This window comes from Lissotriton vulgaris, unplaced genomic scaffold (genome assembly GCF_964263255.1).
Source record: "Lissotriton vulgaris unplaced genomic scaffold, aLisVul1.2 SCAFFOLD_752, whole genome shotgun sequence".
Taxonomy (NCBI): domain Eukaryota; kingdom Metazoa; phylum Chordata; class Amphibia; order Caudata; family Salamandridae; genus Lissotriton; species Lissotriton vulgaris.
This window is the reverse complement of record NW_028255824.1, coordinates 606,304-630,891: the sequence shown is the minus strand read 5'-3', so window position 1 is coordinate 630,891 and position 24,588 is coordinate 606,304. Positions and strand designations below refer to the sequence as shown.

At 48.1% G+C, this 24,588-nt stretch overlaps 1 protein-coding gene across 5 annotated transcripts in view; it reads right to left on the bottom strand.

Annotated features, from left to right (window-relative positions):
• The window catches only part of LOC147658884 (serine/threonine-protein phosphatase 2A 55 kDa regulatory subunit B alpha isoform), a 433,385-nt gene that overhangs the window by 246,515 nt on the left and 162,282 nt on the right, over positions 1-24,588 (bottom strand). The window contains exon 1 of one of the 5 annotated variants that reach the window (XM_086952060.1): positions 12,415-12,584. The exons of the other annotated variants lie outside the window; for them this stretch is intronic. Coding sequence (XP_086808186.1) covers positions 12,415-12,435 — 21 coding nt within the window. The 5' untranslated portion in view covers positions 12,436-12,584. Of the gene's footprint in view, positions 1-12,414; positions 12,585-24,588 lie in introns of those variants that run through there. 5 annotated transcript variants of the gene reach the window in all.

The following is a 24,588-nucleotide window of genomic DNA, read 5'->3' as shown; positions in this document are numbered from 1 at the left end:
AAGCAGCAGAGTTGCAAACCTTTCGACCCCAGGAGTCTTGAGTTTTGCTGTCCTTATCTGGCGGGACTGAAGAGGAACCAGCAACCGCATGTGTCTTCCTCGCCGCTGCCACAATCACAGAGTCTGCTGGAGGGTCAGATTTTACAAACACTGGGTCAGAAGCCGCCGGTTTGTACTTCTGAATGCGGGCCGGTACTGCTCTGATTGCTGCTGGGGTTAGGAAAACCTCCTTGACAGGGTCCATAATCCCCGTGACTAAAGGCAGCAGAGGTCTGGAGATAGCCTTCTTGTGTAAAGTTTCAAAAATGACTGTCGTTACATCTCGATGTTCAGTTTAAGCGCTCCTCTTTGCAGCACATCCAGATACGTGCCAATGTCATTCACTGGGGAGGACCTGGACGCAGGACTGTCAGTCAACGTCGGGGAGTAGTCCCTCTTGGACGATCTGGTAGAAGAGGTTGAAGAAGTAGACGGAGTACGTCGACGTCTACGGTGAGCACCGAGTCTCTGCTCCCGTGACCTCCTTGAACGCTCCTCCCGTCTAGGGGAGCGAGATCTGATCCGACCTTCCATTCGAGGTTCCCCTCTAGGAGATCGGGATCTTCTGTGCGCTTTGGTGGGTAGTCTCACAGGGGATTTGCGCCTGGGAGGGCTACGCCTGTCCATCTCCTCCACCAGATCTTGGCGAGGAGACCTGTGGTGTGGGCTGGCATATTCCTGCATACGCTTGGTAGCCCCAGCATCTCGCCAATGGTCCAAAGATCTGTACCATCTAGGTGACAGCCTGATCTCGACATCGAGCGGCGATGAGTAGCCGTCGACGGAGCCCTCTGCCTCGACGTCGAACGACGCTGTCCTGTCGTCGACGGAGCTTTCTGCCTTGACGTCGAACGGCGATGGTCGGCCGTCGACGGAGATCTCTGCCTCGACGTCGAATGCCTGTGCGACGACGGCGGAGGGGTATTGGGCACCCTCGACGCCGAGCGCTGATGCTGCACTGACGGAGACTGCGTCCTCGACGCCGATAGACGAGCTACTGTCGACGGCGGAGGGGTAATGGATCTCGACGCCGACCGTCGCCCGGTTGACGGCGGCGGAGTAGCCTTCCTCGACGCCGATCGTCGCCCGGTTGACGACGGCGGAGGGGATTTCGACGACGGAGCTGGATCTTTCGACGTCGTCGACGTACCTGGTCTTCTCCTTGACGGCGAGCCCGCCGTCTACGGTAGTTTTGAAGAGGAAAACTCCACCTGTGGTTCTCTCAGCGCCGAGCCGGACGCTGAAGTTAAAGGGTATGAAGACCTTTCTTGAAGATGTAGGAGTCTTCTTGGAGCCCTTCTTCACTGGAGATCTTCCTCTTGAAGCCCTGTGAGCCAGGCCATGAATCCGAATCCTTTCCCCGTCTTTGAGAGTTCTTCCTGACAGGTTCTCACAATGTGGACAGGTGCCTGGATCATGATCTTCAGGCAGACAAAGGATACAGACGTCGTGGTTGTCTGATTTTGCCTTCTTGTTGCCACAAGAAGGACATTTATCAAAGAGTGAAGGCATTCTCAGAGGAAAATGTTCACTAAACTGCTGAAAACAAGCAGTATCTTACTTGACTAGATGTTAAACGTCAAAGTAAGAGTAAAAGTTGTCAAAAAAGAAGTATTTTTCTGTCAAAAACCAGAAAAATAGTGGAGCTGTGTAACCAGGGTCCTTCACTGAAGGAGCCGGAAAGAACAACTGACCTAACTGTCACCCCTGGGGCATGATGGGATAGAGGGGGTCATGAGTGCCTTAAAGGCACGGTGTCAGTTTATTGCTATTCAGCTACAGGTTAGCTTTTCAGTCTTTTTAGACTGTGTGCTTGCAATGCAGCCTGGGAGCTTCCTATGCTTTCAGTGAGTTATGAGAATTTCTACTGCTTTCTGAGCATTAAAACAATTTCTAAACAATCTTTGGTGTTGTTTCTCATGTTTCTAATGCTTATTATACATGTATGGTGGAAATTCTTCACAGCATATTTCAGCTCTAATGTGACTTGGCAGCTATTATATATATATATATATATATATATATATATATATACACATATACACATATACATACACACATGTGGGGCACATATAATATAGTGTTTCCGGGGTCCCGCGCATGGGCAGGAATATTCTAATGCTTATGACTATTGATGAGGATCCCCTGGAAGAGATAGTGAGGGTGATGGATAGGATAGTGAGGGTGATGGATAGGATAGTGAGGGTGATGGATAGGATAGTGAGGGTGATGGATAGGATAGTGAGGGTGATGGATAGGATAGTGAGGGCGATGGATAGGATAGTGAGGGCGATGGATAGGATAGTGAGGGCGATAGATAGTGAGGGCGATAGATAGTGAGGGCAAGAGGGGGAGGGATTGGGGGAGGGATGGATGGAGTGGGGGAGGGATGGATGGAGTGGGGAGATGGATGGATGGAGTGGGCAGATGGATGGAGTGGGCAGATGGATGGATGGAGTGGGGAGATGGATGGATGGATGATTGGAGTGGGGAGATGGATGGATGGATGATTGGAGTGGGGAGATGGATGGATGGATGATTGGAGTGGGGAGATGGATGGATGGATGATTGGAGTGGGGAGATGGATGGATGATTGGAGTGGGGAGATGGATGGATGATTGGAGTGGGGAGATGGATGGATGATTGGAGTGGGGAGATGGATGGATGATTGGAGTGGGGAGATGGATGGATGGATGGATGGAGTGGGGAGATGGATGGATGGATGGAGTGGGGAGATGGATGGATGGATGGAGTGGGGAGATGGATGGATGGATGGAGTGGGGAGATGGATGGATGGATGGAGTGGGGAGATGGATGGATGGAGATGGATGGATGGATGGAGTGGGGAGATGGATGGATGGATGGAGTGAGTGGGGAGATGGATGGATGGATGGATGGATGGATGGAGTGGGGAGATGGATGGATGGATGGAGTGGGGAGATGGATGGATGGATGGAGTGGGGAGATGGATGGATGGATGGAGTGGGGAGATGGATGGATGGATGGAGTGGGGAGATGGATGGATGGATGGAGTGGGGAGATGGATGGATGGATGGAGTGGGGAGATGGATGGATGGATGGAGTGGGGAGATGGATGGATGGATGGAGTGGGGAGATGGATGGATGGATGGAGTGGGGAGATGGATGGATGGAGTGGGGAGATGGATGGATGGAGTGGGGAGATGGATGGATGGAGTGGGGAGATGGATGGATGGAGTGGGGAGATGGATGGATGGATGGAGTGGGGAAATGGATGGATGGATGGAGTGGGGAGATGGATGGATGATTGGAGTGGGGAGATGGATGGATGATTGGAGTGGGGAGATGGATGGATGATTGGAGTGGGGAGATGGATGGATGATTGGAGTGGGGAGATGGATGGATGGAGTGGTGGAGCCGAAGGCAAGAAAAAAAGTACAATCAGGGAAGCAGAAGACAAGAAAACTAGGTCAATCAGGGGAGCAGAAGGCAAGACAAGTCAGCCGACGACAAACACCACAACAAGTGAAGAAGCACAATCGTAACAAAGTGAAATGTCTCTTAATTCGGTCAAAATCTGGGCGCTCTGTGGTTGTGGTGGGGAGGGACAGTTGTGAGGCGCCATGACGAAAGGCAGGAAAAAAAAGCAAAGCAGATGGCAGCGCGAACGAAAGTTAATTGCTGTAAGAGGGGGAGCAGGAAGTGAGGCCGGGCGCGCGCTGGCTTTCAAGTCGATGCCAGATGCCATGTAACTTATACATTTGGCATTCTTTTTAGGACTTTGTGTTGTTGACGCACCAGTTTTTTAGGTATGTTGTTATAGCTTATTGCATGCAAGTAGGAGCATCATTTAAAGTATTGTGTGTGAATGTTTGTGTGTGTGGTATGTCAGTCTGCTGTGTGTGTGTTTACATGGTGTATGGTCTGTGTTTTTATGTGCCTATATGTGTGTGTGAGAGAGAGTGAGCCAGATTATGTGTTTTGATGTGACTGTGTGTCCTTGTGTGTGTGACTGCATGTGTTGTGTAGTGTTTGTTGTGTATGTCTGTGTGTGTGTGCATGTGACTGTGCGTCTACGTGTGTGCAGGGTGTGTGTTTTGATCAGTGTGTGTAAGAGAGAGAGAGAAGATCTGCTTGTACCTGGTGTGTGTGTGTTGATGTGTTTGGTTGAGTGTGTGTGTTTGGGTGTATTGTGTGTTGGTGTGTGTATGTGTTTGTGACTGACTGCAGGGTATGTGTTGTGTGGTGTGCGTTGTGTAGGTCTGTGTGGGGTGTGTATGTGCATGTTTGTGTGTATGTGTTTATGAATAAATGTCACATCATGCACACAACTTTCACCAAGTCCCTTGTAGGTGGTTCATTCCGGCGTCATGGATCTTAACCTGTCACTTTGTACTGTGTGCACCACTCTTGCTTCAGAAGCTACCCGTATACATACATTGAAATGAGAAGCTACCCGTACACATACATTGAAATGCACAATACAAATATCTGGGCTTTTCATACATTTTTGGAGCCGTAGTCAACAAATGCCGGACACTGATATTTGAGTGGCGAGAAAGGAGTAAAGCTTCAGTGTGTTGAGTGTATTTTTGACAATCGCTTGCACAGAACCACTAAAATGAACGGAGGAATGCTAACTTTATTGATTGACTGGGGGACGCTCTAATATGTGGAATTGTTAACAGCGGTGGTATTACACCTTAACGATTGTTCGTCCGACAAAAAGCAACATCAAGTAACCATTGTCTTTCCCCTGGTGACTTTTCAAAAATCCATTTCACAGCACTGCCCCGCGAATGAATTACTGCGCAAGAGGTGGGATAAATTAGTACAGCCCGTGTTTTTGAAGAATCCACTGCTCAAAACGGAAAGGTGCTCACGTTTCTGTAAAATAAACCTCAAGGGCTTGGGGCTGTGATGGGAGCGTGAAACCGGAACTATGGGGCCCTGCTACAAACCACACCGTAAATAAGTATGCCGACATCACACAGATGGGTGATTTCAAGCGTTCATTTCTAAACAAGCTTTGGCATTGCGGGAGTGAATCCACAGATGCAACAGAACAAACAAAAAAAAAAGCGCCAAAAGAAGCTTTTACTTAAAGCAGGGGGCGGGGGAGCGGATCCCTTTGAAGCACTGCCTCGCTGCCGTGAAAGAAGTGAATGAAAACAAGTAATCTTCACAATTTGGTTATGGATGAGTTAAGGACAACAGCGTTAAGATGCATCTAAGAAGTGAACGAGGGAGAGAACTGTAAATGTGGGGAGGAGAAATGCGAGACAGGGCCTGGCGGCCGAGAAAGGTAAAGTACCTCCGGCCGGCCGTGGGCAGTGAATAATTAGGGGAGGAGAAATGCTGCTGGTGGCAATGATGCGAGGCAGGCGGATGGAAGCGCATGCACAGACACATGCACTCGTCGAAATATCCCCTATCCATTCCTTACGGAATGGGATAGGCGAGACCTAAAAAGAGATGCCATCTTAATACTGCTCTATGCCTGTGAAAAATAGTAAATGGTTTACAGATGATCGAGCTTGCAGCTCGGCAACTCTTCTCGCTGAAGTAACAGCCAGCAGAAAAACTACCTTCCAAGTGAGATGCTGCATTGAGGCCTTGTGTATGTGCTCAAAAGGAGGAGCCATAAGGAGTAGTTTCTGTCGTGTAACTCCAGTTCTGTAGTAGGTGTATCTGTGTATAGTCATAATCTAGTGAATAGTCCCGCCCATGTGCGTGGACCCCGGAGCAATCAAAAGTAATCTCTTAATGTGTCGAAAAATGCAGAACTGCAAACACTTAAGAGAATTAAAGACAGATAATGCAGCCTATATCACCAGGCTACACTGTCCAGTACTTCAACTAGAAATTCCACCAAAAATCCACAAACAGCAAAGTCTGTCCATATTTCCCTTGCTTTAGCAGCAAAAACCCTCTGGAATGATGGAGAGGAAGACATGGACAGACAGGCCCCATAGGCTGCAATTATGTGGCTCAGAACAGGATACTGTGCCTTTAAGAGAACTTTACAGAACTTCACAGTATCCCAGAATGCACTGCAGGTCCCTTTTACTTTCAGTTCTTTTTGAAGGCGTAACACGCCAGACCTGTAGCATTCCTTACATGAATATCCCTCTCCACCGGGGAGGAGGGCGGGCGCTTATGACTATAACAGAGATACCCCTACTACCGAACTGGAGTTACAGGACAGAAACTACTCCTTCTGTAGTAGAGGATCTCTGTGTATAGTCATAATCTAGTGAATAGAATGGCAAGCCCATCCCCACACCAAAGCGGCTGTGGAGAAACCTAGAAAAAACCCACTATTGTGCGAATAGATTTCGCAGCAAAACCTGCCTAACCTGAGCGTAGGACGTGGACTCAGTTTTGGACCACGTCCCTTGAATCTGTAAGTCCCCGGAGTGCGCCGCCCAGCCGTGGAGAGACGCATCTGTCACGATAGTCTGTGTGGGAATGTCCTTGTGGAAGGGAACCCCTCTCAGGAGATTCTCGGCTGAACGCCACCACTTCAGCGACTGAAGCGCATGCAGAGACAGTCGTATCCTGTCCCGAGATCCTCTCCTCTGACCCACTGATCCTCCAAGCACTCCTGCAACGGTCTCATGTGCAGTCGTGCGCGTGGAGTGAGGAAGATACAAGAGGCCATTGATCCCAGTAGAGAAGACCCGTCCTCACTGTTGTAGATGGAGTGGTCATAAGAGCCTGAGCCTTCCGAAGGAGTGATAATCGTCGCTCCTCCGAAGGAGACACGCTTGCTGACAGCGTATTGATGGAGGCTCCCAAGTACTGTATGCACTGGACCGGAGTCGGGACAGACTTGGACATGTTGATGTGCAACCCCAGCTTGTTCAAGAGAACGCACGTCTTCTGGAAGTGTGCTTGAGCTTCAGAGAAGGAGGAGGCCTTGATCAACCAATCATCTAGGTACGGGTAGACAAACACCTTGTTCTTCCTTAGGTGTGCGGCTACCACTGCCATGCACTTCGAGAATGTTCTGGGCGCAGACTTCAGTCCGAATGGCAGTACTGTGTACTGATAATGATTGGCGCTGACTTGTAATCGCAGGAACTTCCTGCGTTTGTGTGCAATGGGCACATGGAAGTAAGCATGTTGTAGGTCTATAGCACATAGCCAGTCTCCCTGTTGCAACTGAGGATAAATCTGATGCAACGATAGCATGCGAAACTTCTCTCTGAGAATCCACTTGTTTACTTGTCGCAAATCCCAAATGGGCCTGAACTCGTTCTTGTCCTTCTTGCGAACCAGGAAGAACCGAGAGTACAGACCTCTTCCTCTTTGAGACGGAGGTACGTCTTCTATTGCCCTTTTCCTTAACAGGATATCGGCTTCCGCCTGGAGCTCGCGCAGCTGAAACTGCGAGCTGACCGGAGGAATTGATGGAGGCGGGCTGGTGAACCGAAGACTGTATCCATTGCAGACAATATTCAGCACCCACTTGTCCTGAGTAATTTTTCTCCACTCTGCCAGATAAAATCGAATGCTTCCCCTACCGGAGCGGGTAACGGATGTAGGGGAAGTAACCGCTCAGGGTGGAGACCCAGCTGGGCCTTTGTTCGCTGAAGAGGACTGCTGGCCCCCTCTACCCTTCTGGCGCTTCTGGAAGGGTTTCCGGAACTGCTGCTGTTGTTGCTGCTGCTGTCCCGAAGCATGTCCTCGCCTTATGCCCTGTGCACCGAACAGTCTCTGGAACGGGCGGTAGGATTTCTTTTCTTTTCTTTGGGCTTCTGCAAGCCCACAGCCGTCAGGGTCTCGGCCTCCGCTTTCATGCGGGCCATCCCATCGTCCGCATGCTTTCCGAACAGGGTTTCCCCCGAGAAGGGCAGAATGGCCACCCGCTGCTGGACCTCCGGCTTGAATGATGTGAGCCTGAGCCAAGCATGGCGCCGCTGGTTGATCCCATGACAGTACCCATGGGCCGCCAAGAGAGACATTCGCAGCCGCGCTGATGACCTGGTTCGAAACCAGCATCCCCTTCTTGAGGATCTCCTGGAAATCCTCCCTCTTATCTCGTGGCAGGAGTTCCGTGAACTGCTGAAGGGATTCCCACAGGGCACGGTCATACCACCCTAGCAAAGCTGCATCGCTAGAGGCCTTCATGGCCGTGGATGCCGTCCCACACGCCTTCCTGCCGCTGAGTCGATCCATCGGCTCTCCTTATCAGGAGGCACAGTAGAAGACGGAGAGGTAGAATATTGCTTCCTGGCCGCTGTCACTATAACAGAGTCCGGAACCGGGTCTATCCGTAGAAAAGCTGGGTCAGAATCCGGGGCCCTGTACTTCTTCAGAAGCCGGGAGGGAGCAGCCTTAGTCACTGCTGGCGTGAGGAACAGCTCCTCCGCGGGCTCTACCAACCCAGGTACTAGTGGTAGTAAAGGGCGAGACAAATGCTTCTTGTGAAGCGTCTTAAATATCACGGACGTCGTGGGTGTCGGAGCAGTCACCGTGATTCCCAATTTCACTGCCCCCCTCAGGAGAACATCCTGGAACGTGCTGATGTCGTCCACTGGAGACACCCTTGTCCCCGGGGATTCCGACAAGGTCAGTGAATAGGTCCTGGTCGAGTCCGTGCGGGACCGCAATTCGCGCCTCCTATGGCGCCGTCTTGTCCTGGTGGAGGATCTATGCAGACTCCTCGATCTCCCCCTCCGTCCGGAGCGTGATCGTGACCTCCTTGGCTTCGGTCGATCCGCCGGTTCCACAGGGGCGGGCGACTTTGGTTTGGCTGGGGCCCTCGGCTGAGGGGTCCCCTTGGGAGGAGTCTGATATCAGGGCAGTGATACCGACCTTGGAGGGATCGGAGGCGGCTTGTCTGCCAGCAGCTGAGGTTGAGGTTGAGGACACGGTGGAAGTGGTGGGAGCGGAGGAGGAGTAGGGGACCACGGTGGGAGCCCCCTCGGTAATGGAGGCGGGGGCGTAACCGGCCTCTGCGGCGGGGTATACACCATGAAGTACACCGAACCCGGCGATCCGCCTTCCTTTCCAGTCTGTGACTTTGGCGAACCTCCCATACGTATCTGGCACCTGCTAGACTGACTCCTGGCACCAGAACTCATGCCTCGTCTTCTCGGCGTCGAAGAACGGTGACCGGACGGCGAGCGTCGGCCCCTCGACAGCGATCTCCTTCGCCTCGACAGCGACCTCCTTCGCCTCGACAGCGACCTCCTTCGCCTCGACAGCGACCTCCTTCGCCTCGACGGCGAGAGCCGACGCCCGGCCTCTCTACGTCGATCACTCTACGACGACTCAGACGACGACGAAATAATCACAGGAGATCTCGACGACGGTCTGTTCAGTTCCCTCGACGCCGAAGTAGCTTTGACCCAGAGCCCTGTGGAGACGGGGAAAAGGCTGCAGTCATCCCTCTCGACGCCGTAGTCGGTGCAATCGACACAGACAGAGAATGGGGACGCTTGCTGGTCTTCCTGCCCTTGGGGGGGCCCCCCTGAGGCCTCAGCATGGGCAGAGTAAGCCCCTCCAGACCCACCTTGCGCCTTCAGCCTTTCCTCAAGGCCCTGAAGCCTGATCTTCTTTCTATCTTTCAGCGTCCTGCCAGAAAAGCCCTGACAAATGACACTTCTCTGGGACATGGAAAGAGGGAAGGCAGAGGATACACACCACATGTGGATCCGATTTGGCCTTCTTCCTGGAGCAATCTGGGCATTTGTCAAATCGTGCAGGCATATTGACAAGCAAAGAATGCACCAAAGGATTAACAAGAAGAAAGACACCAAAGTACTTTAGAAAAGCACTCAAAGACTTGAAAAAAGTGAAAAAAATCACCAATAAACGCTTGAAAAGGGCGATATCAATGCTCCAGGGTCCTGCTTGCAGGAGCCGGAAAAAAGAACTGAAAGTAATAAGGGACCTGCAGTGCATTCTGGGATACTGTGAAGTTCTGCAAAGTTCTCTTAAAGGCACAGTATCCTGTTCTGAGCCACATAATGGCAGCCTATGGGGCTTGTCTGTCCAGGTCTTCCTCTCTATCATTCCAGAGGGTTTTTACTGCTAAAGCAAGGGAAATCTGGACAGACTTTGCTGTTTGTGGATTTTTGGTGGAATTTCTAGTTGAAGTACTGGACAGTGTAGCCTGGTGATATAGGCTGCATTATCTGTCTTTAATTCTCTCTTAAGTGTCTGTGCAGTTCTGCATTTTTCCGACACCTTAAGAGATTATTTTTGATTGCTCCGGGGTCCACGCACATGGGCGGGACTATTCACTAGATTATGACTATACACAGAGATCCCCTACTACAGAAGTTTAGATACAACTAAGTTTAATTCTCAAGGAAGGGCAGGCTGTGGATAGGAGGAGATGTCTTTTTAGTTGCTCTAGATAGTCTTTAAGCACTCTTGTAGTTAAGAAGGATCTTTGATTCGGTCCTTCCCTATATACGGTTATTGCAGCATATAGGAACTTATATGTACTTTTACAGAGCTGAAATGCAATTCTGAATGAGCCAAATGAAGTTAATATGCAAGATATCTTCTTGGCATTTAATTGGATCATTGTTGTTTTGAAGGCGCCAGATGACAATTCTTATCTTAAAGGCATAGAATGTTTTTGTGCTTGGTTGTTTAACTCCCTTAAGAATAGTCGCAGTTTGGGGGAAAATTTAAGAGTCCATATTGAATGATTTATGGAGCCATGACACCAAAATTTGAGGATTGTACACTGGGATGCAAAATCTTCCCTTGCATTCCAAACATAAGTTTGTGTTTGCACAACAACTTCCTGTGGGGCCTGACGTGGAGGTGAAGTAGCTCTGGATACAACTACTGTCTGGGCCATTCTGGTGCTATTTGAATCAATAAGGCATCCAGTACTTTGAGTATGAGTAGTGCTGTTGGTATGAAAGGTTTCTGAGGGAAGGAGTAGCAAAAACATTTCAACCAATTGATCAAAAGGGCATTGCCCAACGAGTTTAATTCCCAAATGTGATGCGAAGTTTGGGCGCATTTGGTGTTTTCTCCTGTGGCGAATAAGTCCATGTCGGGGGGGGGGGGGGGGGGGGGGGGGGGGGGGGGCGGGCTTGGAAAACGCTTAACAAAATGTATTGTCTATTTCCCATTCATGGTGGTGTATAAAGTATCTGCTTAATAGATCTTGGCAATTTTGAATGCCCGGTAAGTGAATTGATTGAATAGATCAGTTTCTTGCCAGTAAACAACGCCAGATTGTTTGAGCTTGTATAGACTTAAACCTTGATATGGTAACCCCCTTGCTGGTTTAGATCATGCACTGTTGTGGCATTGTCTGTCTGAATAAGAATCCTGTTGGGAACTAGAGATGGTGCAAACCTTTGGGAGGATTAGCAGACAAGTTGTGTTTGGCCAATACAGTTGATGACTATTTTGGGCTGATGCAAGCGCCGACGGGCAGCAGTCGCTGCACCGCAGGTGTGCCAAAGGCAAGTCCATCTGCACCTGAATGTCGCCAATTTTCCCGCCTCTTATACCATCGAGGCCAGTCCCCTGCAAGAATTTTTGTTTTTTCTACTATAGCCTTACACCAACTCGAAGACAGGTGTATATCTTAACAAACAGGCCAAGTGTTGAATTAACTGCTTTACGCTGTCTAGATTGCCCTGTCTTGTTAATAGGGCTCTACCCACGCACTTGACTGCTAACTCCCATACCCTCCCGCACCTCTGAGACACCTAACAGCCTCTACTGCAATGGTAGATCTTTACCCAAACTTGCAACAGAACTTTGGGGTCTCATTTCCTCTCTATCACCAGCGTTCTGTTTCTTTACAGTAACTTGGTTCAATGCCCCAGCCCTACATTCATCATGCAAGCACTCCGACCAATACCACATGACTAGACTTAACATAGAAGCCAGAACTGGGGGTGATGTTGCTATTGCTTTGAGAAACTGACAATGTCTCACTTATTGACACCTTAATAGCAGACTGGGTGGAATTGTGTACTTTTAAAATTGAGTTTTCTACGGATGACCACTGGAAAGGGGCACTCATTTATCGACCTCTGGGATAAAAAAACAAAATGATTTCAGTGACTGGCAAATTTAATATATTGCCCCACAAGTACTGTCGCCAAACAATTTCCTCCTACTGGTCTACTATCATGGGAAAGATTCTTCAATTCAAGAGATAGCCCAACTTTTAACGAACAAGGAAATGTTGGGTCTCCACCAGGTGGTGGGTCCCACTCACATGGCAGGCCACACATTAGATCTTCGCTTTACCAACTCTATATCTTTACTTAGTGACCACTCCGCTACCGCTCACATGGACTGATCACCACATGATCGGTTTTCAGATAACTGAGATAGATAGGACAGGCAAGTTAAAGAAAGTTGATAAAAGAGCTTCTAGACAAAAGAAGCTAGTCTTACCAGACCATTTTCCAAAGCCATCGAATTTTCAGAGCCCTCGCAGGTCAGTGATGTTAACTCAGCTTTGGCAGAGTATCGCTACTCCTTTAATTTAATGTTTAAAAGTGTTGCTCCTCTTACATGGGTTTAAGGACCCAGAGCAGATCTCAGACTCCATTATATTTGTTGAGCTGAGAATAGAGAAATCATCTTGTAAGCTTGAAAGATGGAACCAGACTAAAAACTGGGAGGACAAAGAATCATAAAATTAATGCCTAGTAATTATCATAGGAAAATTAAACTAGCTCGTAAAATGTACATCTTTAAACATATTGATCAAGCAGGCAATTCGACCAAAGAATTATTTAAACTACTTAAATTTGTTAAAACTCATGTTGGTTCTGCTTGACCTATCAGCTTTAAATACGGTCTCCCATGTAATGGTAATTTGCAGGTTGCATGCAATAGGCATCTTTGAGAATGCTCTTCAAATAGCTGAATGGATGAGAAAGAACTGTTTGAAAATAAATTGGGACAAAACAGAGAATATGTTGTTCGGTAAAGCCCAACAGTCAAGGTTCCTTGAGGGGTGGCCCCCTGAACGTGGCCACGCTCAGTCTCCTAGGCAGACAGTAAAAAATCTTGGGATTAAACTAGATCAATGTCTATCAATGAAAGATCATAGCTCATCCATCTGTGGAACTTGCTTTTCTATGATGTGTATGCTGAGGAAAGCATTTCCTTTCCTTCCTTTGCCAGGAAAACGCTAGTACAGTCTGTGATCATCTGGTTGGATTATGGAAATGTTCTACTAGTATTAGCTAATGAGGCTTTGATATCCAAGATGCAAGTAGTACACAAGACCACTGTGCGACTTGATCGCAATCATTATTCAGGCACTGCACCTTTACTGCAAGCCTTACATTAACTGCCAGTTAGGAAAAGATCAGCCTTCAAACTTTGCTGGCTTACTCATTAGGCCCAAATGGGAAAGGGCCAGAGCTACTTGCAGAAGAAGCCTAGTTATTATTGTCTGGTCAGGAACCTTAGATCTAAAGACAAGGCCTTGCTTAATGTCCCCATATCCATCAGGCTAGATACAGTGGCCGGTCCTTTTTATATCTCGCTCCTTCATAGTGGAACACTCTGCCATACGAAATTCGTTCCTTTACAGACCACGCCAAATATTAAAAAACTGCTGAAGACAAGGCTATTTAAGTCATCTGATGTCCCTGTCCGTAGTGAAGCACCGCAAAACGCTTTCGGGTGAGAGGCATAGCGCTAGAACAAGTGAATTTAACATAACACTTTCAAGGCTAGCTGGATCACTTTCCTTTCTAGAACATTTGTTGAAAAAGTTGCTCTTTTAGGGACCATTGGCCTTGTATTGCGAGACCTTGTAAATGCACTCCCCACTCTTTTTAGGAAAGCTTCTGTGACTATTGTTTGTTTTGTGAGATCCTGGAAAAGGAAAATGCTACTTACCAGTACGCATCTGTTCTTGGCATGTAGAGCTGCAGATTCTCACACTGTGCATTAGATCGCCACCTGGTGTTGGGCTCGGATGATTGCATATTGTCGTTTTGGAAGAAGTCTTTGTAGTCATGAGATAGGTGACTCCTCCCTTGTACGATAGTGCACATGGGCATTGACTCCATCCTTAGATTGTTTTTCGCCATGATGGGAAATGGAGTTAGTAGAAATAGAAAAAAGGGATGTCCATGTGTGTGTATCTAATAAAGATAGAACTGGAACAGATACAGGCCCGAGGAGGCGGGTGGGCATGTGAGAATCTGCAGCTCTGCATGCCAAGAACAGATGCATACTGGTAAGTAGCATTTTCCGTTCAAGGCATATGAGCTGCAGATCTCACACTGTGCATTTGATTGTAGAACAGTGTCTCCCTTAGCGGTGGTCACCTGTATCTGTTGCAGTAGTTTGAAAGAGTTTTGAGGACAGCTTGTACAAGCCAAGCAGCAAGCTGCGGTAGGCCATCAACACAATAATGTTTAGTGAAGGTGTGTGTTGTACCATGTAGCTGCCTTACAGATGTCTTCTAGGGGAATATTCCCTAAGAAAGCCATGGAGGCTCCCTTTTTTGCTTGTGGAGTGCTCTCTAGGGGGAACTGTTAATGTACGTTTTGCTTTGTGATAGCATATTTGAATACATTTTACAATCCACCTTGCAATTCCAGCTTTAAAGATGGGGTTGCCTTTATATGGTGGAGAGAAAGCTACAAACAGTTGCTTTGTTTTACGAAAGGATTTGGTCCGATCAATGTAATAGAGAAGAGCTCTTTTCACATCTAGTGTGTGTAGAGCTCTTGCTGCCACAGAGTCAGGCTTTTGGAAAAACACTGGCAACTCTACTGATTGATTTAGATGAAAAGGAGTAATTACTTTAGGAAGGAATTTGGGATTAGTCCTTAGAACCACCTTGTTACGGAGTAATTGTAAAAATGGTTCTTTGATAGTGAAAGCTTGAATCTCACTAACTCTCCTAAGAGAGGTAATAGCGAGAAGGACAGCTGTTTTCCATGTAAGGAATTGCAGTTCACACTTATGTAAATGTTCAAAAGGGGGCTCCATGAGCCTGGTAAGAACAATGTTTAGGTTCCACACTGGAGAGGGTGGTAACCTAGGAGGAAGGATTAGTTTTAATCCCTACATAAAAGCTTTGATTGTAGGTACTCAGAATAACGATATATGTTGTCTATTTTGTAAACATGCTGCAATTGCTGCAAGATGTAAACGTATAGATTAATATGCTACACTACATCTTTGTAAATGGTGAAGGTAGCAGATGATATCAGACATCACATCATCAGCCTCCCTCCCACAGGCAGCCATCTGTTTTGTCCCACCGCACCCCCCCCGCTCCGCCCCCTGCTGCAGGCGTGGTTCTCACTCTTGATTGCACGCAGGTTAACTTTATTTTACGGACATTCCAATGCTCTACATCACGTGAAACTTGTCTACATTTTTGTTTCTCTCTTGCTATGAAATATGTTTCTACTTTATAATTTGTCCTAAGTGCTTTTTTGGCTACTTTTGTACATTTTGCAATACTGTATTCCGTGCATTTAATAGTGGTTTGATTCCGAACTTGAAAACATTTTGATCGACTTTTTTAACTTTGAATCGCGAATGTAATGTAGCTTTCGTTTCACGTTGAGGAGCAGCGGAGAAGTATGGTTTACCTACGCTTTATTATGCAAGGGGTTCGTGCTTTGTTTGAGCATGGCACCGCTTATTTACATTACACCCCTGCGTTGCATGTGGCAGAGATGTCGAAAAGACAGCCCACAGATTAATATACTCATGGACAACCTATGGCGAAGACAACCTCTTAGTAAGACCGAGGCTGGCAATCTTCCATTTGCTTTATAGACATAACACCTATGGAATTTCCACTTTATTAAGACGTGCTCTACAATTATATAACGAAAACAGACTGTTATGTGCTCCCATTAACTGCGACGTCTTTTATTCAGCCACATCCCTAAAGGCTTGTTGTATTTAAATCCCTTGCGGCCACCATGCGCAAAACTTTTCTATGCACGGGGCTCGTGCTTTGTTTGAGAATGGCGCCGCTTGTTTACATTACACCCTCGCGTTGCATGCATGCATGCATGCATGCATGCACACCTTGAAAAGGCTTGCCCGTATTTTTCGTGGGAAACAAAATGCTGTTACCATGCAGGACAGCTCTCCAACAAATGTCCGTCCAGGCCCCCCAACCACTGACTGAATCCGCAAATGACATGCCTCTGCCCTGGAAGGGTGGACTTTTTTCTCTCTCTCTTTGCCGCTCCATCTTTCTCCATATTTCTGCCCCTTCCGCCTCGTTCTCCTCCATACACCGTCTCCGCCCCTTTCACTAATTTTTTGCGGTTTTCCTTCCCTCAAATATTCAGGATTGTGCAAGCTCCGATGTTAGCAGCTCTTCTGTGCCTCTCTGTCCATGTGAAAGCCTAGTCTTACTTCTATTTTTGTGAAGTGTTCCGGTATTTGGTTCGAAATATCCGGTCACCTTATGCTCACCGATTTTGGTTCACCCTTTTCTCTGCCATCCTCATGTCCCTTCAACATCACTCTCGGTTTCTCACTTTTCACTTAATGAACCCTAGCTCTCTCCCACTCGCCTGTCCTCTGCCCCTCCCAACCCTTCTCCCCCTGTGTTCTCTTTCTATCTCTTCCCCCCAAGCTGTCATATACACACACTCTCAGATGCGCTCACACACACAAGCAGTCTCAGTGTCACTCGCTCCTCTTTGTGGAGCTTTTGTGCAGTGTTTGCACTGTCTCACTCCCTGATCTCCACCACTCTCGCTTGCCCCCCCCCAGCCCGCCTCTGCCCTTCGCCGACTATCTCGCTCTCTTTCCTGCCTTCCTCTCTCTTTCTCGGACTCTCCGCGCTCTGGTGTGTTTCTTTGTCCGACGCCTTCCTCCCTCTCGGACTCAGGAAAGCGCTTTGATATATATCTTTCCCTCCTCCCACTTGCTCCTGCTGAGCCTCACAAAGTGGTTGCATCTCAGCCACAGACTTCCTGGCTCGCACGCATTACGTTAAAAGACCAACAGTGTATTTAATGCTGCCAGCTCCCTCTGTTTCCTACCAGGGTACCCCATCACGGGGCATTACAGCACCTCATCCCTCAGCATTGATAACTGCGTGACAGCTTACCTCTCGTTCCTTAGCCTCCAGCAACTGCCATATTAGAAGCCACTTCTCAATCTTGTGCCTCACCCCCTGCCCCAACAGGCTCTCGCCCTCTTGTCACAGCATTGCCGTCCCATGCCTCAGTCTTACAACTGTGTAACATAATCACACCACGGGACACTCCATCAAGCGCTTCACATCTCAGTCACCCGAGAGGAATATTTGGTGCTTTTTTAGCCACCTCAACAGGACACCCACACACTGGCCCCCCCACACACACTGGCCCCCCCACACACACACACACACACACTGGCCCCCCCACACACACACACACACTGGCCCCCCCACACACACACACACTGGCCCCCCCACACACACACACTGGCCCCCCCACACACACACACTGGCCCCCCCACACACACACACTGGCCCCCCCACACACACACACTGGCCCCCCCACACACACGCCCCCCCTCACACACACTGGCCCCCCCTCACACACCTGCCCCTCACACACCTGCCCCTCACACACCTGCCCCTCACACACCTGCCCCTCACACACCTGCCCCTCACACACCTGCCCCTCACACACTGCCCCTCACACACTGCCCCTCACACACTGCCTCCGGCAGGCATTTATCCTCCCCCAATTATTCACTGCCCACGCGCCGCCAGGCCGTGTCTCGCGTTTCCATTTCTCTTTCTTTCTTGCCATCTTGATTTTAAATGTGACTCATCACTGCGGTCATGTGCTTTGAAAGCTTGTGGAAAACCTAGACTAAGCTGCATAGTACAAACCTCGGATTTGACCAAACCCTACCCCTAGAAATAAGTATTGCGCAACCACAGCATCACTCTGCGCAACCACAGCATCACTCTGCGCAACCACAGCATCACTCTGCGCAACCACAGCATCACTCTGCGCAACCACAGCATCACTCTGCGCAACCACAGCATCACTCTGCGCAACCACAGCATCACTGGTTCAAATATGTTCTCTCAATGTTTCAACCTTTATTACAAATGTCACAAAAAGATGTTAATATTTCACTTCTGTTCTTGGACTTTCGTCACAATAAAATACACTGAACATATTCTTCACAAAAGTTATTTACAAAAATTTAAGCTATTGCCATTATAAACAACCCCACGGCCAAGGCATTTTTGGATAGTATGGCAGCTCTCCAGATTATACAGAAAGGCTTTGAGCCCACGCACGAAAAGGGCCATCTTCTCGATGGTGTTTTCAGTAACGACAACAGACTGGAAGTAGGGACCCCATTACCTCTTACCTGGACCGACCACTATTTAATACCCATTCAGTGGACTCCAGCGACGCCATTGCAGCCCCTTCCTCGCACTACCCTAACTGGAAGAGACTGGTCCAAAGTTTCCCCAGACCAATGGGCTAACCTGCTTTCGGCTGCCCCCCCCCCAAAGGGCGACAGACCCAGCACTGCAATATGAGAATTATACCAAATGGCTGTGTTCAGCCTTGGACACTATTGCACCTATCAAGGCCCTTAAAGAAAAAACTAAATCCAAGGGCTCACCCTGGTACACCCCTCATCTTAAAGAACTAAAAAGAGCGTGCAGAAAATTTGAAAGAAATTGGAGGATCTCTCGTAGTAAGGTAGATAAAACTACACATCTCGAAGCCATCAAAAAGTACAAATTAGAAATCAGACGAACCAAAACTTTATACTTCGAGGAAAAAATTCTAACTGCCTCCAACTCCTCTAGAGAAATCTTTCAGATAGCAAAGTTCCTGATGGATATCCCCCTGGTTCCCGCTGACCCAAGTAAAGCTCAGGCTCGATGTGAGAGTCAAGCTGAGTACTTTTACAGGAAAATACAAAAAATTGCCTCCGCTTTTCAATCACCTAATCTATCCCAGGACATGGGAACCAGCTCACCTAACGTCACGACTCCAAAATTAGCTGAGTTTCCATTGCTGGATGAAAACTCACTTGCGGTCATCATGACGAAAATAAAATCAGGATCTCCCACAGACCCTGCCCCTCCCTCTCAGATAGTAAAAATTGAGAATATAGTCAAACCTGTAATCCTGAACATACTAAACACTTCCATTTCCACAGGTTCAGTACCCACTGCATGGAAATGTGCACAGGTTAAGGCTCTGCTGAAAAAACCCACACTGGACCCGGAAAATATGGCCAACTATCGGCCTATTTCCCTCCTTCCGTGGATCAGCAAACTCCTTGAAAAACACGTCAACTCGGCTATCACTCAATTCTTAGAGAACAACCATCTCCTCCACGATTCCCAAGCTGGCTTTCGTCCAAAATTGGGAACCGAGGCGGCTCTCCTGGCGGTAACTGAGCTGGCCAGGAAGCAAATGGATCAAGGCGGCACTACAGCAATCATGTTGCTCGACCTCAGTGCCGCCTTCGATACCGTTAACACCAGCATTCTCCATCGCCTCAACCAGATGGGAATCTCGGGGAAGGCCATGCTCTGGCTCTAGTCATTCCTGGAGAACCGTTCTTTTAGGGTAGTTGAGGGTACTACCTACTCTAAAGTCTGGCCCATGATCGAGGTGTACCTCAGGGCTCTTCATTGAGCCCTACTCTTTTTAATATTTATATGCAGCCGTTAGCTGATATAGTGCACTCTTTCGGTCTGGATATAATAACCTACGCCGATGACACGCAATTAGTCGTATCTATGAATCAGGCAGACTCTTCCCCTTCCAATCTAAGTAACTGCCTGACAGCAGTGGCTCAGTGGATGGCAACCTCGCATTTAAAATTAAATGGCGAGAAAACTGAGCTCATGGTGTTAGGTAACTCAACCATTCCCATTCCTTTGCTAGACTGGACACCATGTATGGGCCCTACGCCTCAACCAAAATGCCATTTAAAGAGCTTAGGCATTTGGCTGGACTCAAACCTCAGCTTCATGCAGCAAGCTACTACTCTCTCTGCCACATGCTTTGGGCTAATGCGTATGCTGAGAAAAGTGCTGCCTCTTCTTCCTTTTGAAGCTCGCAGAATGATGGTTCAAGCCATCATTTTGTCCCGCCTAGATTACGGGAACTCCCTATACTTAGGTGCCCCTGCTTTTACAATCAAAAAGCTACAGGTGACTCAAAACGCCGCAGCTCGTCTCCTAATAGGCCTCAATAAACGAGACTCAGCCACCATTGCCCTAAGGAAACTGCACTGGCTTCCGGTTAAGGCCAGAGTGCTGTTTAAGTCTCTCTGTTTTATGCACAAAGCCATGTGGAAGAATGCCCCTACTATGATCTGTTCCCTGGCAAAACCCTACCTTCCTCACAGGTCCCTAAGATCTAGCACTGCCTTCCTGGCCACTGTCAACAAAATCAGACGGACCAGATGGGGCGGGCGTTCCTTCTCCTGGAACGCCGCAAAAGAATGGAACTCTCTGCCCACCTCCCTTCGCAGTGAACCTAACCTCCTAAAATTCCGGAAGTATTTGAAAACCCACCTGTTCATCTAATCCTTTCTTTTCTTTTAGTATGACGGTACTTAGCGCTACGAGGCCTCCGGGTTGTCTGCGCTCTACAAAACCCGATTAATAATAATAATAATAATAATAATAAATTACAATCACTTATTTAAATATTACTTATTTAAAAAAAATATAAGCCATTGTTATTTGTAATATCAATACATCCAAGTCACGTAAATACAAAACATGTTGCATTACAAATGCTATAGGTGTCACATTTGCGAACGTTATAACTATTGAAATTGTAAATGACAAAGCTATTACTTTAGCTATTTTCAAAAACACCACATAAATAAAACAAGCACTGGCGTTGCCAATAGGTCTCGCAGTAGGAAAGTTGGAGCTATTACAATTGCAAATAATGCCTTTTATTTTTGTTTTCATTTTAAAAACATAGAGGGCTTTGTCATTTACAAAACCAATAGCTCCAACTTTCCTACTGCGAGACATATTGTGCACTGCAAAGTGGGGGTGAAAGTGGCACAGCGTGGCGTGGGTGAGTGGCGTGGGTGAGCGGCGTGGCGTGGGTGAGCGGCGTGGCGTGGGTGAGCGGCGTGGCGTGGGTGAGCGGCGTGGCGTGGGTGAGCGGCGTGGCGTGGGTGAGTTGTGTTGGGTGAGTGGCGTTGCTTGGGTGAGTGGCGTTGCTTGGGTGAGTGGCGTTGCTTGGGTGAAAGTGGCACTGCGTGGGTGTGAGTGGCTTTACGTGAGTGAGTGAGAGGCGTTGCGTGGGTGAGTGTGGTGTTGCGTGGATGATAGTGGGCTTGCGTGGGTGTAAGTGGCGTTGCGTGTCTGTAAGTGTTGCTGTGTGGGTGAAAGTGGCACAGAGCCTTTGATGTGGCCTGGCGCAGGAGAAATGCTGCTAATTAAATATAAAAAGTGTTTAGGGACTCACGGCTGCCGAGAGTAACAAGGCAGTGCTGGGAGGGGGGCTGCACACCAACTGAAGTGCTCTGGTTGCACGGCCTGCAGCCGGCCGTGTGAAGTGATAAGCCTTTGAAGTACACAGGCATGCTGTGACGGAGGTGTGAGAGGTCCGGCAGGGAACAGATGACCTGGCTGTGAAGCAGGGGGTGGGGCAGCGCTGGGGAAGCCTGTGGGAGGGTGATTGATGCCTTTGATGTAGGGAGGGAGGAGAGCCTTTTGCGAGCCTGCAGGAGAAATGCTGCTTGATGCGCGTGCATGTCTAATCACGGGATTCACGTGAACTTAAAGAAAACCGCGGCTGAAAGCCCGTGGTTTGAAGTGGATTTTGCCAACTTGAATTCTCCCCATTTCCCATTCCTGCGGAATGGTAAAGGCGAGACCTAAAAATTGTCATTTACAAGACCAATAGCTTAAACTTTACTAATGCGAGACCTATTTTATTTCCAATGCTTGTTTCAAGTGCTGTGTCTACCTCTGGACCAAACAATTGGTGTTGGTTGAATGGTTGATTTAAGATAGTAGTTTGCACTTCTTGCTTAAATCCTGAAATGCGTAGCCACGCGTGACGTCTAAGGAGGACAATGGTGGTTATTGCTCTGGATGCAGCGTCTGCTACATCAAGTGCGCATTTAATGGAGGCATTTGATATAAGCTTACCCTCTTGCATGAGGTCATTTGCTTGTGCCTTGGTCAGGTAGATGTTGTAAGAGTTTCTCTAACTGATCATAGTGAGCCCTGTCGTATCTTGCGAGAAGGGCCTGTGTGTTAGCGATGCGCCATATATTGCTAGCTTTGGCAGCTATTCTTTTCCCTGAAGCGTCTATGATCTTTGATTCTTTACCAGGAGGTGCTGCTTCGCCTGTTTGGGAATTTGCTCTTTTCCTAGCGTTTGAAACTACTAGGGAGTCTAAGGGTAGCTGTCCTTTAATGTAGGCAGGGTCCCCAGGAGCACCCCTGTACTTTTTCTTTAACCTTGGATTTATGATTCTAGCTCGTACAGGATCTTTAAACACTTCTGGTGCATGCTTAATGACTCCTTTAATCATTGGCAGTATTTGCATAGATTTTTGGGAGTGTTCAAAAGGGTCTAATAACATTTTTTCCTCTGCCTCATCTGAACGCATGGTGACATTGTGATAGATGGCAGCCCTATTAATTAAATGTCCAACCCCAATATGGTCTTCTGGAGGAGAAGGTTTAGATGGATATGTATGTGGGTCAGGAATATCTGGTACATCCTGTGGGTTTGGATACTCCCAGTCCGGTGAACCTGTTGGGTAGGGAAAAGGGTCATCTGGGTCTCTTCCTCCCCCATGCTATATTCATAATCAACATCCTGAGGGAGTGTATGTGGTGGAGAATGAGGGGTAGAATTTTGAGGTGAAATGTTTAAAGGAAGAGGAAGAGAAGGAGATACAGGAGAAGAAGGGTGCATAGGAGATGTGGCAGAATCCTCCTTGACACCTACTGGAGGTGTACGTGCTGTATCGGACTTCCTCTTCCTGTGTTGTGTAGTGGAAACATGTCCTGTTTCTGGATCAATGTAGATCCTTTTTTGTAAAGGATCTGGTTGGAAAAGCTCTTTCAGGCACAGCCTTCGGCGCCAATCTTTTCGGTTCCGAACCTGTTTATTACTCGTCTTTAACCGTAGGAGCTGATGTTGAGTCCTTTGGCCTAGATTTCGGCACTGAAGTTCTTGTCTTTGGAGCCGATGCCTATTTCGTGGACTTGGAAGCATCGGAATCAGGCTTTGTCTGTTTCAGCATCGAGGGTATCGGCTTTGGAGTGGAAGCTGTTTTCGGAGCATCGGAAGCAGGCTTTGTTGTTTTCTGAGCCACTTTGTCTCTCGGAGTCGACGGTTTTAGAGAGTCTTTCGGAACCAGGACTTTTTTGTTTCGGTGCAGAGGGAGCAGGTGGTATCGGCACATGCGATCTGCTCTGTATGGAGCTACCGGAAGGCTTCATTATTTTCTTCGGAGCCGGGCTCGATGGCGGGGCTTTCGAACTGTTTTTTCGGTCTCAACTGGGCCCCGCAGCCTGAGTGTTGACCTTTGCCTTCGATTTTTGTATTTGGGCTGTGGTAGGGGCAGTGGTACTCACGCGTTGACCCGAAGGTATGAAGCCATCTGAGTCATCTGCCTCGGATACGATCTGGAGATAGGAATATTCTTCTGGGATGCATGGACCTTCGTCGAAAATATCCACTGGTTCCGGAGCTGATCTCTGCATATCGTGTCGACAGGCCCTCCGATCACGAATGGTCTTTTTCGATCGAAAGGATGCACAGGCTGTGCAGCTGGATTCGTTGTTTTCTGGCGATAAGCACAGGTTACAGACCTCGTGATGGTCACTGTGTGGAAATTTTGCTCCACACTCAGGGCATCTTTTGAATGGCGTCCTTTCCATGAGGTGTAGGCCGACCCACGCCGTGAGGCTTAACGGCCCGCGTCGACGACCCGAATCGAGCTGATTAAGTCGAGTCGATGTTTATCGATATTGAAAGTTGTTTGGTGAAGTTTGAAGAAAATCTTTGCGCATCGAAGTACTTCAAAAGTAAATTTTTAACTGGAGCGGAAAGGTTTCATCCGAACCCAGAGGTGGAAAAAAACAATCTGAAGATTGAGTTGATGCCCACGCGCACTATCGTCCAAGGGAGGAGTCACCTATCTCGTGACTACAAAGACTTCTTACAAGAAGACAACAAGCAATCATCCGAGCCCAACACCAGGTGGCGATCTAATGCACAGTGTGAGATCTGCAGCTCATATGCCTCGACCAAAGGGTTTCCTTTCAGTAAATGATCTCTTTCACCACCACATCAGACGTTTGGCTTGTGTTGTGAGAAAGTTGGTCATCCTAATTGTCCTTCCACTGAGACCAATGTTCCTCGAGACACTACTGTAGGGGTTTCATTTTGAGACGTGTGGGGGGTACTCGATAAGTGCTAGAGGCCATGGATCTTAGTAGGGATGAGATGTCTAGCTGTTGGACGTGGAATTTGAAACTGTAAGAGACATTGCCGAAAAATCTTAGACATCCTCTTCTCTGAATGATACACATCTCCGTTTGCAGTGCCTAGGGTAGCTCCAAGGTAGCCTAGAAGTTGACGAGGT